The 19,719-nt window shown below is 37.3% G+C and overlaps 1 protein-coding gene across 11 annotated transcripts in view; it reads right to left on the bottom strand.

Moving 5' to 3' along the window:
• Nucleotides 1-6,650: 6,650 nt before the first annotated feature.
• The window catches only part of REPS2 (RALBP1 associated Eps domain containing 2), a 182,900-nt gene continuing 169,831 nt past the window's right edge, over nt 6,651-19,719 (bottom strand). For all 11 annotated transcript variants that reach the window (XM_016126371.2, XM_016126373.2, XM_016126372.2 and 8 more), the window contains one exon: nt 6,651-9,451. In XM_016126371.2, coding sequence (XP_015981857.2) covers nt 9,383-9,451 — 69 coding nt within the window. In that variant the 3' untranslated portion in view covers nt 6,651-9,382. The remainder of the gene's footprint in view (nt 9,452-19,719) is intronic.

Below are 19,719 nucleotides of genomic sequence, written 5' to 3'. Positions count from 1 at the left end.
AGTTGCTCTGGATAATTGAGAGAAATGGAGGGAGACCTGAAGGACTCCTTTAAAGCAGGTTTTTTCACCTCGGCATTACTGACATTGGGGCAAGACCATTCTTTGTTTTGGGTCCTGGCCTGGCCTCTACCCACTAGATGCCGCTCCAAGTTGTGACAACCAAAAATGTTTGTAGACACTGCCAAATGTTCTCGGGGAAGGGGCGGGGGCAGGGACAGAATTGCACCCAGTTGAGATCAACTGGCCTAGACATGAAGTAGAAACAGGAAGGGAAGAAGAGAGATCTGCAGTAGGCATATGGGCACTGGGCTTCAAAACCACTGGCAGGATCCCCCACAGTTCCCACCTGCCCTTCTTCCCTCAGCTAGCAAACCAGAACAATGGAGCTATAAAGAGGGAAGGGGGGAACACTTTGAAAAAGTAGACTATGCAGCATGGAGCTGTAAACAGGACAGAGGCATCACAAACTCCAAGAGGCATCTTTTCCACAGAACACAATGTAAACAGTATCCCCTGGAGTTGAGCTATGTGGTGATCCCGGATATAAACTACTTACAAGCTCCCATTTCCCTAAGTATTCTATAAATTCTGCCCCTTTCCCATTCTACCCCATTGTCCATACACGTACACATGAATGCCTCCTGTAAATGATGTTTAGAGGGGAAATAGATGGTCCATCTATCAAACTAATTTCTAGGAAGCATGCCAGAGCCAGAAGTGACTAGGATAAAAATAACAGTTCTTCCACCATTACCTCTGCCTCTCAGAAAGATTGAAATTCAGGCTCTCACCATACGTGGGTTGAGGTTCAAGCCAATTCATTTGCATTTCAAAGGCCCTGCATCACAATTCTCTGTATCTGTATTTAATTCCCCAAGCATTATCTTTCTTCCTCTTGGCTTTCCTTCAGCCTTGTAGCTTTGATTAAGTCTAATACAGGGCTGGAGGCACATGCTCTGGTCTGAAGTCATGTACCAAGGATGGAAGTGGTCCACCCCGTGTAGAAGAATAAAGGGTGAGTTCTTTGTAGAACTTTTAAAAACAATAATAAAACTAAAAGCCAGTTTGCTCTTATTATCACCATGAACCAGTAATTCTAAAATTTAGACATTCGTCAATGATAAAATGCTCCTTCCCCCCCCCAAAAAAACATTCTGTTAGTCTATGTTCTAAACGATCATTGTGGCTATTGTTGTTTTAAATAAATAAATATATATATATATATTTATATATAACATAAGCATAAGCAATGTCAGGAGACTTAGATATTACATATATGTACACATGTGTCTACATGTAATATTTGTCTTCTGCTGATGTTGCTTTTGCTTATGATGCTAGAGAATACAGTAATTCCTCACTTAACATCATCAATAGGTTCTGTGACTAAGCAAAACGATGTAAAATAAAACCAATTTTATCATAGGCTAACTGATATAAACAAGTAAGTTCCTACAGTATTTCATCAATATTATAACAAAACAACACTGAATAAAATTATATTGTTTGAGAACCTGTTTGTACTCCCAGGTGGATCTTGAAAACTGCAGTTTCTGAGCCAAATCCTTTTTTTTCCTGTCAAATCTGCTAAGAGGATTTCAGGACAATAAAGGAAAGTATATCTGGGTTACAATCATATTCAAAGATCCTTTTTAGTCTGTTTGAAAGAAAAAATGCAATGAAGAGAAACCCACTCAGATGCCTGCAAATACTAATGTTCACACTTCCAGAACACCTCATATTTGAAAAACAATATGACAGGAATCTTTGAAGTTGGAGTTTGCCATGGAGGTGCTACACTTGGAGCATTTTTGCCCCTGCCTTGGGGATATTTCAGAATTGTTAAATAACCTCAGCTGAGAACTCTTGTTCAAAAGGAATTGGATATTTCAGCTTCACTTTCAAACTCTTTATTTCTGCACTTTGATAAGGCTTCCTGCCAAAAAAAAAAGCCTTGCACCTCTGGGTCATCTCAGGGGGCCCAATACCTCCCCCTGACCCCACCCCTCCAAAAAAGAGCTGAGGATGGAAAAGTGTATGTTATCCAACAGGACTCCTGCCAGCAGGGTTCAGTCCCTCATATCTGGGCATTGATCCTTTGTCCAAGCACAGGCAAGAAGATGTGTAACAAACCAAATAAACAGGCTGGGTTCATGTTAGAAAACAGTAGTTTACAATCTTCTGGTGATGCATTTCCTTTCTATGGGACAGAAAAAAATTAGGACACAAATCACTCCTTGAAGATTAGTAAGTGACTTCATGCATTTGTGCTTAAATCTCAAAAGGAGCTGTAATCTCAGGGTGTTTTGTGTCTGCTCATGACATGCAAGGTCTTCCCATCTAGCTTTGTGCACAATTCTTGCCATTTCCTACCCTCCACAGTCCACGACCACCCATTCTATCCAGAGGAGACTCTTCCGCAGTTCCCAGAATACACTACACTCTTACTCTACCTTGCCTTAGCATACATAGCTCCCTCTTCCTAAACATCCTCTTCTTAGTTAATGCCTATCTCCCGCTTTAAGACCCTTCTGTGAAGCCTTCAGGGATCTCCACTATCTAAATTAGATGCCCCTTCTGTGTTCTCAGAGCAACCTGGCTTTGTGTCTTACGGCAGCCTCTGAGCTCACCAGAACTTTTTCCTACTCAATTCACAGCTAAACTACATTTCTCAGTCTCCCTTGGAGTTAACTGTTGTCATATGACTGAGTTCCAGGAAATGAAATATGCAGAGAAGTGATGTGTGCCACTTCTATGAGAAATTGTATCCTCTTCAGTCTCTTTTCTCTACGCACTGGCTAAAAGGAGAAAATTCTAGCCTTAAAGGAATATGGAGGCACACATGGAAGTCTGGGTCTCTGCATAACCACAAAGAAAATGAAACAAATATAAACACCCACTCTAGACTGAGAAATCAACTTTCACTGTATCAAGCCACTGAACACTTGGGGTTCTTTGTTACTGATCCAGTTAGCTGATCCTAATACCTCATAGCACCTATCCTACACTGCATTAAAATTCATTTGCTGGTCTCTCTGAGCTCCCTGAGGGAAGGGATTCTGTCTTGTAGGTCTCATTTCTACCTTCTATCATCATGCTTGCTACACAGTAGGGGCACATTAAATATATGTGGAAGGAAGATCAGGAGAGGGAACAAACTCATGGACTCTGTAGCACAGCAGAAGTCTACCCTGGAAACATATTTAGCCTTTACTCTGAATTAACTGAGACCCTAGATGAGTCAATTTTGCCTCTCCACACCAGTGTCTTGACTGTAAAATGAGGTTAGCTAGATCAGTAGTTCAACTTCAGTGAGCATCAGTTATCACCTGGAGGGCAAGTTAACACCAAGAAAGCCAGGCCTATTCCCAGAGTTCCAGATTTACTTGGTCCGGGGTGGGTCCTAAGAATCTTCATTTATAACAAGTTCTCTGATAATGCTGACATTACTGGTCTGGGGACCATACTTTGGGAAATGTGTGCCTAGATGATCTAAGATCTCTTTTATCTTTAAGGTGAGGGACCCAGTGATCCTCACCAGTGCTTAGGAAAGGTCAGGGCCTGGTGATCTCCAGTGTTAAACTTACGAGACAAATCATGGATGATTTTTTCAGAATTAGTTCAGCAATTGAAACTACTAAATTTGAAACATCCTCTGTGCAGCCCACCATTTACATTCACAATATGGAATAAAACCCTCACCTGTGGGAGACTGGTGCCTCCTAAAATTATTCAAATTTTAAATGTAAGAAACTGTAAATGGGGTGCCAGAATACTTAGGATTTTCGAGCCAATTCGTCCCAATCCCTCCCCTTTGCCTCCACTCCAGCTAAGGACATTATAATAGAAACATTTGAACAAAAAGAACACCGACAAGATGAAGCAAATAACCTGACTCCACATTACACCAAGTTTTCAATTCAGTGGAACTTTAAACTGCACTGTGAATTAGCCATGCTTTCCCATGACTGCGAAGTGTTTACGGTGTACAGATATTTAAGGCCCTAGCTCAGATCACCAAATCTCAGACTCTGATTTAATTGGGAATACTGGCAACTCCTTTTCATGTCACTTGCATTAAATGCATGAGACCAAATGCGGACCAAATATATTAACACCAAGACTCCATAAAAGCCACACTTAGTTATCATACATTTATTTTTAACACAGCACCCCAGTTTCACAGCATGTACATTTTCCAAAGTTGGAGATTCTTAACCTATGTTCTTCACAGACTTTCCAACAAGTGTGAAAAAGAGGCAGTAAGGTTAACTTGCTTGAGTCTACAAGTCACAATCCAAATATAGGATACTCTATATTTATGTTTAAGATCAATATACATAATGCTCTGAATGCTTAGCAAATGAATGAGACCCTGGCTGAGTAAAATATTAACACAACTTGTTAGCACATGATCATGAAAAGACAGAACGCATCAAATATATACTTTACTGTTACTCATTTTACCTGTACCTGTAATGAAAAAATATACATTTTTACTTTCGAGGTTAAAATAGATCATCAGCTCATTTTCTCTCCTGGCCCTCAGCTACAAAAACTAGAATGGCTCTTCCCGCCTGTGGCTCACTTGAACATCTTATTTGTGCTGAAGACAAAAAGAATGGCAGTGCTAAAGAAAAGGGTACACCTGGTTCCCAAGGTGGGTGCAGCTGAAGCCCTCACACAAGTTGCCTTAAAACAAAGCAAAAATAACACAAGTCAGTTGATACAATCATCTATAATGGGGTTATTGTATCAGCTGCTCCATTCCCAGGGCAGAGGTCAATGAAGGAGCTTTAGGATCTAGTCCTGTTGTTCAACAGAATGCTTTAGGATGGAACTGCTACCTGAAGTTTTCCTTATTGTAGTCCCCAAATTCCAATTCAAGCCAGTATCCTCTAGTCTTCTGAGTCATAAACCTACTTTCTTCAACCTCACACAACAATGAACTTAGAGCGAGAGAGAACTCACAAAACACGAAAAATAAACAATCCCCATTTGTTAAGAGCAGAGCAAGGCTTCTGTGACTAGAACAATTCCTCTCATCAGAGCCTACAATGCCTTTTAGAAAAGGTTCCTTTAACATAGTGTGTGTTAGTTAATATAGAAAATAACTATAGAACTGAAAAAGCAACTATCCACCTGGAATGTCTTACATGAACAGACTGGATGTTTCAGGGAACACTTGTAAGGCAGCCTCTGAATATTTTGGGGGATGGAGGCAGCTCTTGGAATCTGCTTGCATTGCTTTTAAAGTCTGGTCCTCCATGTCTGCTGTTCTTACAGTTGCTCTTGGGAGGGTCAAATAACTAGATGCAATTCTCATTGCAAACAAGCAAAGCAGGGTGGCTCACAGACTAAGACTCACACAAATATCCATCAATGACTGGTCTGTTGGCATTGGTGGGCGGTATCCTTTAGCCTGTGCCAGAGTAGGAGCAAGATATGCCAGCTAACGAGTCCAAAAACCCAAATCCCCACTTTTCCTTAGGAACTTGAACCACACTGAGTCATAATGCAAAAACCTGTAACAAAACACCAGTAACTAAAGTGTAAATTCAAATGATCTTTTGAACAGTTTTAAAAGAATACACTTGAAACAGAGTAAACCAGTTGGAAAGAGAAACCAGTTACGAGTGTTCTATTTAACTAGAGGAGAAAAAGGCCTCTCAACTGATATTTCAGTTTGTTCACATTCATAAATTTCAAGCCACATTTTACTGAATCCTACTTGTCAATAATATGGAAAGACCTGGTTGCTATGATATCTTAAATTCTTCTTTTTAATGTTTAAAATCACATTCCCTTGGTGATATCTAGCCAGAGGTGTGATTCTAGTTTGTGTTGAACAAATGTTTTTAGCTCTAAGGTGTTATACTGTAGTTGAGAGCTTTCGAACTACTGCTTACAAGACATTTGCAAAGGCTTGTCTTAAATGCAAGAAACACATCCGTTCCAGATTATTTTCTTATTGATCTTCTGAATACACATCTAGTATTACCATGGTTGTGACATCATTTAAAAAATAGACAATATCATTTAGAAACAGACTATAGAATCAAGTGACATATGAAGAGAAGAATGCTTTATGATAGTTCAGACATTGGTAGGAAATCAAAGGAAAACTTGTGTTTTTGATCACTCACCCTAAAGTATGCTGAAATTGAACATTTGCAACCCAAGTAACCAAAGATATATTGAAGAAAGCTATAACTTACTACATATTGAGTTCATTTCAATCACAGTAGTCTATTTTAAAAACAAACTCCCTTAAGGAATACAGGAATGGAATCCATTCAAAGCAACAGCTCTCAAAAGTTCTGCCAAGAAACTCAGAGTAATTTATTGCATCATGAAAGGTGAGGTGTTCAGAAGAACAAATAGTTCAATCGTATTCTTTCCCTTCAGATTTTATTTTCTGCATCAATCCAAGAGAAATATCTAGATCTAAAACTCATTAAAACATGTTTTGATATATTAAGACTGATTAAGTAAATAAAATTCAACATGGTAAACAGAAAAAAAAACCTTCTAGTATCGCTAGAGGTTAGAGCACTTAGAATCCATTAAATCACACTGACATCCCAACTCTTCCACTAGTTACCCTCTTTCTATAGCTTCTTAGGCTAGGAACTACATTTTCTCAGGGCCTTGTCTTCCCCACAAGCAAACAGCAAGAGATGGGTACAGGCTTTCTCAGCTCAGACTTTTGGTTCTCAATGACAATAAAATGGGCACAGCTTCCAGCTAACCTGCCACCTCTCCCTATCAGGCCCAAGCACTTCTCCGATATCTACCTTCTGGTTTTGCTTCATGTCTACTGGATAGGGAGGTGGCAAAAGCAATATGCCACATACGAGAGACACTGAGGTACTCAATAAGCCCGCTATCAACTCCTACTGTGCTTTCATCCTTAGGAATATGAGACCTCGATGGAAAAAGACCACTTACCAACAACATTATTAAGTCCCCATGGATGGAAGCAACACTGGGCTCATGTCCACAGAATTCTGCCCAACAAACAAACATGTCAAATTTTGGAGTAGTTTCACAGGAGAGGTATAATGGTGATTTCAATAACCCAGCCTTCCTATAAATCACATTAAAGGCTCATAGAAACATTATCAGGAGTTATAATCCTAAATCAAAAGTGTACATCCTAAGATAACTGAGAAATAGAGGATGAACACTAGTTAGGTAATAATATCATGTGTGTAAGTATAAGTATATATATGTGGTTGTATTTATTTTTGTAAAAATCTACTTCTAAACAACTAATAAACTATGGTCACTATAAGTCCAGAAGGTTAGGTATAGATATTATTGTTGTGTGCTTTAGTGCAATGCCCATTTTAAAATATTGGTGAAACTATGCAACTCATGGGGCTGTGATTGTCCAGAGCAAGTTTTTTCCTTTAATGAATATCAAACCAACTAAACAAAATTCCAATCTAATTTGGCTCACTCTGGCAATGGCTTGATGAGAAAGACATGTCAATATTTTTTAAATGCATAATATAGAATAACATTCCTTAGTTTATATGTCTGCTTATTATCTCGAGTGTATATATACTGGAGGATAGTGAGATAAAGTGCATATGCTAGTCTCCTGGATCAAAAGGCAAACATGCTGTAAAATGTCTGCAACTAGGACACTGTTGATAAAATTTGTTGCAGTCCGATCTCGGAACATGGGAAAGAGGTTACCTTTGCACTGACCCATTCATGATCTTAGGAAGTGTTTAAACTGATTCCAAACCCTTAAAACAGGGACACAAAAGGGGGGCAGCGAAAAGGAAAGGGGGAATAGAGATTTGTTCAACATTTGTGATTTTCGAAGTCAAATCAATTCAAAAGCCTTTAATATGCCCAGAATAGAATCAAGAATTCGTTTTTCTTTGGAAAAACATCATCTGTTTGAGCCTTTCTCTTCTGCAATTAAGCTATTGATAAGGCTTGCCAATAGAATAAGGAAGCATTAAATAGACTCCTACTTTTCTAAAAGCTGTCAACTCTGTTGAAATTAAAGGCTTAATCTCACACGCTGCAAAAAGAGCCTGGGCACATCCCACCCCCCTATCCTAAGAATGGGTAAAGTAGGGACATTAAAGTTGGTGTGCCTTGATCCCTGTGAGGGTTGGTCAAGTCCCACTTTCCACTTGAGCTTTCAGGAGATGCGGCAGCTATAGGAATTTCTATAGGATACAGACTTCTGCAATTTGAGCTCACTGTTTTACGTCACTTATACTGGAGTCAGTTGGGCCCCTCCGGACTGCACATAAATTAATCACTTCCCAAAGGTATATTTCACAGAGAACCAAACAGTTGTGAATCCAGTGTCAGAACTGGCTTTCTTTCATTATTTCTTCTCACCCAATAACACAATCACAATCCAGTTTAAAATAACAAAGATAAAAATAATTACCAGAGATTGTTGAATTGTTGGTAACAAGTGCTTTCCCCCTTCTTCCCCAGTTTGAATACCTGGGTTCAAACAACAAATATTTATCAATCCAGTCTCATCAGCTTTTCATATTTGATGGATAGTTTCCAAATTCATGCATTTACAGACATGTTACCCCATGCAGGATCAAAGCAGAAATCTGCCAACTATTTATTTAATTTGATTGGGCAAGGCAGTTAAAGCACATTGCTCTTGCCCTAAAATTTATATGTAAGTACTGAGTTATCTGGGTTGATGGCCTACCTGGGCCAAGTTAAACAGATCATCAACAAAACTTCCACTCTACAGAGGTGTAAAGACCCAGTAAGTCTTTGACATTCAGTAGAAAGCAACAGTCATGTATTATTTATAGCTAGATATAATATCGAAATGGCACTAGAGAAGCAATTTTTGGCATATGGTGGTGAAGGGCAAATGCCAATCTCAATATGATGCTTTTGTTTTATTTTAGTTTTAGTTTTTATTATCATCCTGCCAAAGACTACCCAGTTAGAATTCCAATTATTCATGAAACCAACCTACTGTACATGATATACATATAAAACTAAAACAAGCATCCTGAAGGTACTGGGTTATAAGGTTTTGTACAAATCATAAATTCTTTAAATAAATAATGCTCTAAATTGTTATTTGCTAGAAGACCAATTTTTGGTAAGGAGCAACATCTAACACCTTGAGAAAGTACTTAAAAATGGGAAAGAAATTCCACTGATAATTACAGTTTCATGTGTGATAATCAGTTGTATTTTTTTCACCACAGTAAAACATAGAAGTACAAGAGAAAAGGTGACATAGATTCTATTCCACTGCTCACAGCTTTTGACACAGTCGGACATCTATGACAAGTAGTTGAATTGAAACATTCGAAGGGAAGATCTTGGCAGAAAAGGTCACCCACTATTACTTGGATCTTGGGGATCACAAAACGGTGACTGGACGAAGTTGTTCCAATTGGTTTTCCAATGCAATCCGTTCTTGATGAACCTCCTGAGTTGTACAAAACAGAAGAGAAACAAAAAAGTAAAGGGGTCATTTCCTGGGTTTATCCCTGCTTCATCAGATACTAAAAAGAAATTTATAATTAGACCCACAAAGACAGGTACCATATGACTCAAGGATGGGTAGACTGGAAGTTACCATGTTTATAGCTGGTGATTAGACAAAGGAAGCTTCACATTTTGTAATCTTTCATCTCTTGAAGATGATGAAATAGAACTGACTGCCTGCCCTCTCCACCACTACCACTTCCATCTCACCTTCGATTTTAACGGGATCAGTGGCCAGCAGAGAGTGATGTTAAAAATTAAAAGACTGATTAGGAGGGAATAAAAAAGCAAAATCGGACTCCTAATACTGAGAGGCGAGCCATCAGGGGCTCAATTTCTAGTTCAATCTCTCATTTTTAATCCAGCACTACTCAGTCAGGTCTGAGGGATGAAAAAGTACACTAGTCATCCCTTCACTAAAGTCTCATTCAGGCCCTTGTACAAAATATGGCTTAAGGTGTGACTTCTGGGTGAAAGGCAGAAAAGAGAATCAACAATGTGCTGTTTAAGAATTCAAATTTTCAGCCATAAAATAGATTTATTGTCAGGGAAAGAGGAGAACACATAAAGGTGTCCTTAAATAGAATCGAAGTGGGAAAGAATTCTGTATAAAGACTCAATTCTGAGATGCCCCAGAAGAACCAACATGCTAATAGTCAGCATAGAACTCAACAAACATTCATTCACCTACCCTCCTAACTACCCATCCAACAGTCTTTGAGATCTATCTACTATTGGCCAGATTCTGCTCTAAGTGAGATGATATCAGCAAAGAACCAGACAGATCAGATCAATACCCTTGCAGGGCTAAAGACAATAAAGTTAAAGAACAAGATACTTTCAGAAAGAAACAAATAAGGTGATGTAACAGAGTAATGGGAAACCTGAGAGAAAGGTGGAGAGGGTGGTCAGGGGAGGCTTCTCAGAGGTGACACTATTTGAGGAGAGACTTGAATGAAGTGAGGGGTGAGCCAAGTAAAGACACAGGGGAAGGATATTCAGGGAGGCAAAGACCCTGAGGGAGGGAACGAGCTTGGTACGTTTGATGGACAAAAGTCTACGTGACCAGAGCAGAAGGAACAAGGAAGATAGTGGCAAGAGGTGAAGTCAGAGAGTTAGGCAGGAGCCTTGTGGGCAGGCCAAGGAATGTGGACACTATTGAAAGTGTGAGAGGATGGTATAAAGGACTGTGCATCAGGAAAGACACATGGCCTGATTTAGAATTCAAGTTTTTCACTCTGGCTACTGTGTAGCAGGACAAGAGTGGAGGCAGGGAGAAGCTGGGAGGCTACTACATGGACCCAGCTGAGAAATGAAAAGGGCTTGGATCAGGGTAGTAGCCATAAAGATGGATAGAAGTGGATGGATACTGGATATAGTTGAGTCTATAGCTGATAAAACTTGATGAAGTTGATGTAGGAGAGAAGGAAGAGGATTTTGGATTGAACAAGTTGGTACTGGTAGTGGTTGTAATTGAGAACAACATTGGATGAGAAATAGGCATTTCAATGAGAGGGTTGGAAAGTAAGCATCTAAGATTCGTATATGAGATATATTAGGAGAAAAAGTTCAGTACATAGTCGTAAACACATGTTTAGAACTCAGAGGAAAAAGAAGTATGGCTTAAAACAAACAGGATTGCCAGGCTACAGGAAATCTTCAAAGTCATGGGACTGTATAACATCATCCTGAAAAAGAAAATAGAGATTATGGATAAAGATGGAACAGAACATATGTAGCATGCTCATTCCCTACTGAAACTCTACTAAAACAACAAAGAGCAGAGAAAACAAAAGGGAAGAGGTAGTGGAAATAAAATGTGTAAGCTGGAAGATGAACCGATGAATGGTAAATGATTTAGCAACTCCAAGAAATATACATGTGAGGCATCTACCAGTTCCTAAGTATATCTCCTCCAATTATGCATTATGGAACTGGAGAAATAACCACAGGGTAGATTCAGGGATCCACAGGACTCACTGTGAGATGGACCTGAGCCTCAACTCTACTGATCACCTAACCTTCATAAGCTTCTGCTCTGAATGGTGCATCACAGTGACATTTGGGATTTCCTGAATTAGTGTCAGTTCAGAACCAGTGTCCAGTAACCCTCATGAAATCTGACTAGTTCCCTTTCCTCAGTGCACAATCATCCTGGTAAGTAGCCACAGATTTCTTTGGGAAATGGTAGAATATTAATAGTATAAAAATGTGGCACAGTGGGGTCATTCCTTAAGGTAACCCAGGTGCCCCTTTATTCGAGGGGTTCTGCATCTGTACATTGACTTAGTCTGGGAACTTATTGAGAGGCCATGACTAGAGCTCTGTTTTGATGGCTAATCAGATTTGTGTCCACTAGACCTGGAACATTTTCATTCGCAGATCAAGTAAAGAAAATTTAATCATAAGATAAGCAGGAAGATAAAAGAACCACCAATCTGTTTTACATAGAATACCTGAAAGACTTCAAATGGCAGTATCAGATACCCATGAAAGTAGACATAAAAGAGAGGAAGAGGGACAGATAATGTGTTGGTTGAAAGTCTGCTTCAGAAGCAATTAGATCCCCAGCTCCTTTCTGCCACCACGGCAGAATGCTGAAAAGGTAAAAGAGAAGGCCCCACAACATGTTATGAACTTCCAATGAGTGTTTTCATAGTCCTTCTAAATATAAGCAAAGAAGGACCATCAAATATTGAAAGATAGCATCTAATGAGAAATATATACAACAAAATAAAAGAAGTATTTGGGAAGAAGAAACATACTACCATCAAGAGAAAATACCACAACAATGAAACAAGAATAGGGTACCATCAAAAACAAACTACAAAAAATGAACTTTGTTTATTAAACAATAAGAGATTTAGAATTTAAAATTAATTTGGTCTCCAGAAAAAGAGGGCAGGAGATGGGGAGAGGGAGGGGTGGAGGAGGAGGAGAAGAAGAAGAAAAGGAAGGAAGAGAAAACAGAAGAGAAAATTAGAGAACGAAGCTAAGAGGTTCAATGTCTGGAAAATATCAGCATGGGAGAAGAGTGAAAATGGGGGCGGGGGGGGGGGATAATCAACAACAAAAATTAAGTCCCAGAACTGAAGAATATGGGTTTCCAAATTAAAAGGGCTCACCAGTATAAAGAACAATGAATGAAACATAGCTGCACCAAAGCAGAGAGAGAGAGGGGGGAGAAAAATCAAAACCAAACAACATGCAAAACAAAAACAAGGTCATGTACAAAGATTCTTAAACCAGAATGAAGTTTAACATTTTCAAAATAGTTTTCCATTTTATTGTCATATGATAAAACTGACTAGTTTTTTCTTTTAGTGAACAGTTGTATAAATTACAACACATGTATAAATTTGTGTAACTACCACCACAAAGAGGGTGTATTACATTTCCAATAAGCAAAAAGCTGTCTGATACTACTCATTGACATACAAACCCTCACCTCATGCATAACCCCTGACAGCCACCAGTCTGTTTCCCAGTACTACAGTTTTGCATTTTCAAGAATGTCAACTAAAAGGAGTCATGCAGTACATAACCTTTTGACACTGGCTTGTCTCACTCAGCATAATGTCTTTATGGTTCATCCAACTTGTTTCGTGTATCATTTCTTTTTACTGCTGAGCACTCTTCTATTGTGTGAATGTATCAGTTTATCCATTCATCCTCTGAAAGATATCTGGGTTGTTTCTGTGTTTTAGCTATCACATAAAACTGCTATGAACATTCATGTACAGGTTTTTGAGTAAACATAAGTTTTCATTTCACTAAGGTAGATATCCAGGAGTGGGACTTCTGGGTCATGTGGTAAGTGTATGTATAACTTCATAAGAAACCACCGAACAATTTTTCAGAATGGGGTACATGCATTCCCATCACCAATGCACATGAGTTCCAGTTGCCAGCACTTGGTGTTACCACCATTTGCTGTTTTAGCAATTATCATATGTATGTAATGGTATGTAATCATGTTTTTTTGTTTTTTATTTTTATTTATTATGGTGATATTGATTAATGAGATCCAGTAAGTTTAAAGTGTATAATTCAACAGTAAGTCATATATATTTTGTACTGTATGTTCACTGCCTGTAGATAGATTTCTTTCTGTCACCACATATTTGTAATCATGTTTTTAACTTGTATTTTCCAAATGGTTAATGATGCTGAATATCTTCTTGCATGTTTATTTGTCATCCTTATATGCTCTTTGGTGAAGTATCTGTTCAAGTCCTTTGTCCATTTTTTAGTTGGGTTTTGAGAATTATTATTGAATTTTAAGAGTTCTTCATATAATCTAGATACAAGTCCTTTGCCAAATATGTGGATTGCAAATATTTTCTCCCAGTCTCTAGCTTGTCCCTTCATTCTCTTGACAGTATTTTTGGCACAGCAAAAGTTTTTAATTTTGATGAAGTCCAATTTACTGATTCTCTTGTTATAGATTGTTTTTGGCGTCATTTCTAACTCCATGTCATGAAGATTTTCTTTAAGATTTTCTTTTAAAATTTTATACCTTTATATTTTACATTTGCATCTATGACCCATTTCAAGTTACTCTTTGTATGTGGTGTGAAGTTTAATCAAAGTTCATTTTCTTATATATGAATGACCAATTATTATAAAACAATTTGTTAAAGACTATCCTTTCTCCATGAATTGGTTTTGTGCTTCTGTCAAAGGTCAAATGGTCTACTTCAGGACTCTCTATCCTGTTCCACTGATCTATGCATCAATTCCTCTAATCCAGTGCTGTTTTGATTTTTGAAACTTTATATTAAAGTAACTCCTTCACCTTTGTTCTTCTTTTTCAAATTTGTTTAAACTATTCTAATTCCTTGGCCCTTACATGTAAATTATAGAATTAGCTGGTCTATACCTACAAAAAAAATCCTGCTTGGAGAAAAAGGAACCTCCATACACTCCCCATGGGAATGAAAATTGGTACGGCCACTATGGAAAACAGTATGGAGGTTCCTCAAAAAACTAAGAATTGATCTACCATATGATCCAGCAATCTCTCTACTAGGTATTTACCCCAAAGACTTGAAAACCCATATCCGAAAAGATATTTGCACACCGATGTTCATAGCAGCATTATTTACAGTGGTCAAGGACATGGAAGCAACCGAAGTATCCTAGATAGATGATTGGCTAAAGAAGCTGTGGTACATATATACAATGGAATATTACTCAGCCATAAGAAGAGAATACTGCCATTTGCAACAACATGGATGGACCTCAAGATAATCATGCTAAATCAAGTAAGCCAGAGAGAAAAAATGGAAAATCACACGATATCACATACGTGTGGGATATAAATCTAAAAGCAACAAACGAACAGGACAAACAAGTAGAGACTCATGGACATGGACTATAGACTAGTGGTTACCAGAGGGTATGGGGTGGGGGACGAGAGGGAAGGTAGATGGAGTAAAGGGGATCAAATATGTGGTGGCAGAAATCCAACTATGGGAGGTGAACACACAGTGTAAATATATATATATGCCTTAAAGTGTACAGCCGAAACTTATTGGATTTCGTTAACCAATGTCAGCATAAAAAATATCCTGCTGGGATTTTGATTGGTATTACAATAAATCTATAGATCACTTTGGAAAAAACACTACTATACTAAAATCTTCCAATCCACAAATAGCATATGCTTCTCCATTTATTTTGGTCTTCCTGAATTTCTTTTAGCAATATTTTGTAGTTTTCAGTATGCAGATCCTGTGTGTTTTGATAAATTAGACCTAAGTATTCATTTAGGGGAGGGGGCAAGCTATTATGAATGGCATTATTTTTTCAAATTCTCATTACCAATTATTCATTGCTTGTATATAGGAATATGATTGCTTTTGTGTGCTGACCTTGACAGAGAAGATCATTATATAATGCTAAAAGGCTTATTTCATCAAGAACATATGAAAATCATAAATATGTATCCAACATAAGAGCATCTAAAGATATTAAACAAATACTAACAGATCTGAAGGGAGAAAAAGACAATACAGTAATAGTAGGTCACTTCAATAATCCACTTTCAAAAATAAGTACATCATCTAGACAGAAAATCTGTAAGCAAATGTTGGACTTGAACCATACTTTATATCAACGTACCTAACAGACATACACAGAACATTCCATCTAACAGCAGAATACATATTCTTCTCAAGCACACATGGAACACTTCAGGATATGTCATATGATAAGTCACAAAATAAGTACTGGCAAATTTAAGAAGACTGATATCACATCAAGTATCTTTTTAGATCACAATGTTATGAAACTAGAAACCAATACCAAGAGGATGGCTGGATAATTCACAAATATGTGGAAATTAAACACACTTCTGAATCAATGGGTCAAAAAAAAGAAATCAAAAGGGAAATCAAAAATATCCTGAAACAAACAAAAATAGAAACACAAAATACCAAAATGGGCAACAGGTATACGAAAAGGTGCTCAACATCACTAATCATCGAAGAAATGCAAATCAAAACCAACATGCGATATCACCTCATACCTGTTAGAATGGCTGTTATCAAAAAGACAAGAGATAAGTGTTGGCAAGGACACGAAGAAAAAGGAACCCTTGGCACTGTTGGTGGGTTCCAATATAAAGTGGCAGAAGCAGTATAAAAAAAACCAACTGTATAAAGGTTTCTCAAAAGTTTTTTAAAAATCATACGATTCAGCAATCCTCCTCCTGGGTATATATGCAAAGGAAATAAAAAAGGATCTCAAAAGGATCTGCACTCCCATGTTCATTGCAGCATTATTCACAACAGCCAAGACATGGAAACAACTTTGGTGTCTGTCTGCAGATGAATGAAGACGTGGTTTATACAAACAATGGAATATTATTCAGCCATAGAGAGAAAAAAAATCCTGCCATTTGTGACAATATGGATGAACCTTGTGGGCATTATGCTAAGTGAAATAAGACAGAGAGAGGCACACACTGTATGGTATCACTTATATGTGGAATGTAAAAAAGCTGAAATCATACAGAGTAGAATGGTGGTTGTCCAGGGCTGAGGGGATGGAGAAAATGGGGAGATGTTGGTCAACGGTGCAAATTTGCAGTTAGAAGATGAATTAATTCTTGGATCTAATGCACAGCACGATGGCTACAGTTAACAATATTATATACTTGAAAGTTGCTAAGAGAGTAAATCTTAGATACTCTCACCACATAAAAGAAATGGTAATTATGTGAGGTGATAGAGGTATTAACAATACTATGATAATCATATTGCAATATAAAAGTGTATCAAACCAACATGTTATACACCTTAAACTTACACAATGTTATATATCAATTATATCAATAATTGTGAAAATTATTGATATAATTGTGAAAAATAATAGAACAATAAAGGTGAAAAATAACAGAACTACCATATGATTCAATAATCTCACTTCTGGGTATATATCTTCAGGAATTGAAATCAGTTTCTCAAAGAGATATCCATACTACCATGTTCACTGCAGCAGTGTTTCACAACAACCAAGACACAGAAGCAGCCTAAATGTCCATTGACATATAAATGGATAAAGAAAAGGTGTATATATGCAATGGAATGATATTCGGCCTTTAAAAAGAAATCCTTACTGGACAGTGTGGTGATCATGTTGTAAGGTATATAAATGTTGAATCACTATATTCCACACCTGAAATTAATGTAATAGTGTATACCAAGTATACTTCAATTTAAAAATAAATAAATCTTGCCATTTGCAACAACATGAATGAACCTGGAGGACAGAGGACATTGTGCTAAGGAAAATAAGCCAGACACAGAAGGATTAAAACTACATGACAACACTTATATGAGGAATGTGAAATAGTCAAACTCACAGAACCGGAGTGTAGAATGGTGGTTGCCAGGAAATGGGGAGAAGGGGAAACGAGGAGGTATCATTCAAAGGGCACGAAGTTTCAGTTATGCAAGATGAATAAGATGTAGAGATCTATTATCTAGCATAGTGCCCATAGTTAACAATACTGTATTGTATAATTAAGAATTTGCTAAGAGGGGAGATCTTATGTTAACTGTTCTTATCACATACATGAATAATAATAATAACAATAATAATAAAAAGATGGTGGGAGGAAACATTTTAGAGGTGATAGTTTTATGGCATAAATTGTAGTGATGGTTTCATGTATGTATAATTATCTCTAAACTCACCATGTTGCATACATTAAATATGTACATATATTTGTATGTCAATCATACCTCAATAAAGTGGTTTAAAAAAAAACAAATGGATTATAGACCTAAACATAAAAGATAAAATAATAAAGACTTTAGAAGAAAACATAGGAGAATATCTTCATAATTTAAAAGTAGGCAAAGTTTCTTATGTGGGAATAAAGTGATAAGCAAAAGAGAAAAATGATAAATGAATGATGAGACTACCAAAATTGAAAACTTCTGTTCATGAAAAGATACAGTTAAGAAAATGACTAGGTAAAACAAAGACTGGAAGAAAATATTCATAAAACATGTACCTGACAAAAGACTAGTAACCAAGATAATATAAAAAGCATCTACCTACAATTCCACATGAAGAAAAAAAAAGATTAAAAACCCAATTTAAAATATGACCAAAAATTTTGAAAATATACTTCATAAAATAAGACAGATAAATAATCACATAGAAAAGTGTTCAACATAAGCATCAAAGAGATGCAATATAAAAAATACATTACCACAAGACTGGCTAAAATTAAAAGACCAATACCGTATGTTGAAGATGCAGAACAATTGGACCTCTCATACATTAGTGGGGTAATACAAAATGCTACAGCTACTTTAACAAAAGCTCTAGCAGTTCTAATAAAACTAATCCCATATAGTCACCACGTCATCTACTAATCCTAATCTTAGGTATTTGCCCAAAAGAAATGAGAACATATTTCCACACACAGACTTATTTAAGAATGCAGTTTTATACAAAATAGCCAAAAACTAGAAACAGCTCAGGTGTCCATTACTGGGAGAACTGATAACCAAACTGTGGCATATTTACTCAATGGACTACGCAGCAATAAAAAAGGGAATTACTGATATATGCAACAGTATAACTGAATCTCAAAAACATAATCCTAAGTGAAAGAAATTTCACACAAAAGCACATGTTAGAGGACACCATTCCCATAAAGTTATAGAATAGGCAATACTGTAACATAAAAAATTTAGAACACTGTTTACCTCTGTGTGAGTGGGGTCAAAACTGACTGGGAAGCAGCAAGAGGGAGCCTCCTGGGGTGATGGAATGTTCTGTATCTTGATAGGGGTTTGCATTCCCTAAGTGTATGCATTTGTTTAAAATTCAGCAAATGTATCCTTAAGATTTCTGCATTCATTACATGTAAAATTTATATCATAAGAACCTGTAAAAATACTGAACTCTAGTCAATTGCATACATGCTAAAACATTTAGAGGACATGTACGTGTCTTCAATTTACTTGAAAATATGTTAAAAATAAGGACTGATGGATAGCAGGATAGATAAAGGAACAGATAGGTGATAAAACAAATATAGGAAAACATTAATGGCAGAACCAAAGTGTTGGCTGTAAAGTATTTACTGTATGATTCTTTCAACTTTCTTGTATGCTTGAAAATGTACATAATAAAATATTGGGGCAAAGAGGGATAACAAAAAAGAAATCAGAGAAGGAAAAGACAGCAGAAACACTAAGAAGGAAGCACCAGTGAAGTAGAGCCAAGTTTGGTTTCCCAAAACCAGTTAGGAAAGTGACTTCAGAGGAAGGCATGGCTGATTGCGTAAAATTCTGAAAATTCAAATAATATTAAAACAGCCCCATTGGAATTGGCCATAAGAGGGGTGCGAGTAGAGGGGAGTGAAGCCGCACTGAAGTGGAGGGAGAGAAAACTGTTGTTTTTCTCAGAGGCAGTAAATGAAATAAACTTCTAAGAAACGTGACTGTGAAGAAGATCAGGGATTGGCAGTAGCTCAAGAGGGACGTGGGGGTCACGATAATGGACAATGCTGCAGTCCAGTTGCGTGTGGATGAGAATGATCCAGCAGAGAATCAGGGGTCACAGTGGGTAAAACTGTGTCCCTTGAAAAGACATGTTTAAGTCCTAACCCCGAATAACTATAAATGTGACTTTATGTGGAAATAGAGTCTTTGCAGATGTAATTTAGTTAAAATGAAGTTA

This window comes from Rousettus aegyptiacus, unplaced genomic scaffold, assembly GCF_014176215.1.
Source record: "Rousettus aegyptiacus isolate mRouAeg1 unplaced genomic scaffold, mRouAeg1.p scaffold_m13_p_9, whole genome shotgun sequence".
In the NCBI taxonomy this organism is placed as follows: domain Eukaryota; kingdom Metazoa; phylum Chordata; class Mammalia; order Chiroptera; family Pteropodidae; genus Rousettus; species Rousettus aegyptiacus.
The sequence above is the reverse complement of the archived record's forward strand: the minus strand, read 5'-3'. Positions and strand labels throughout refer to the sequence as shown.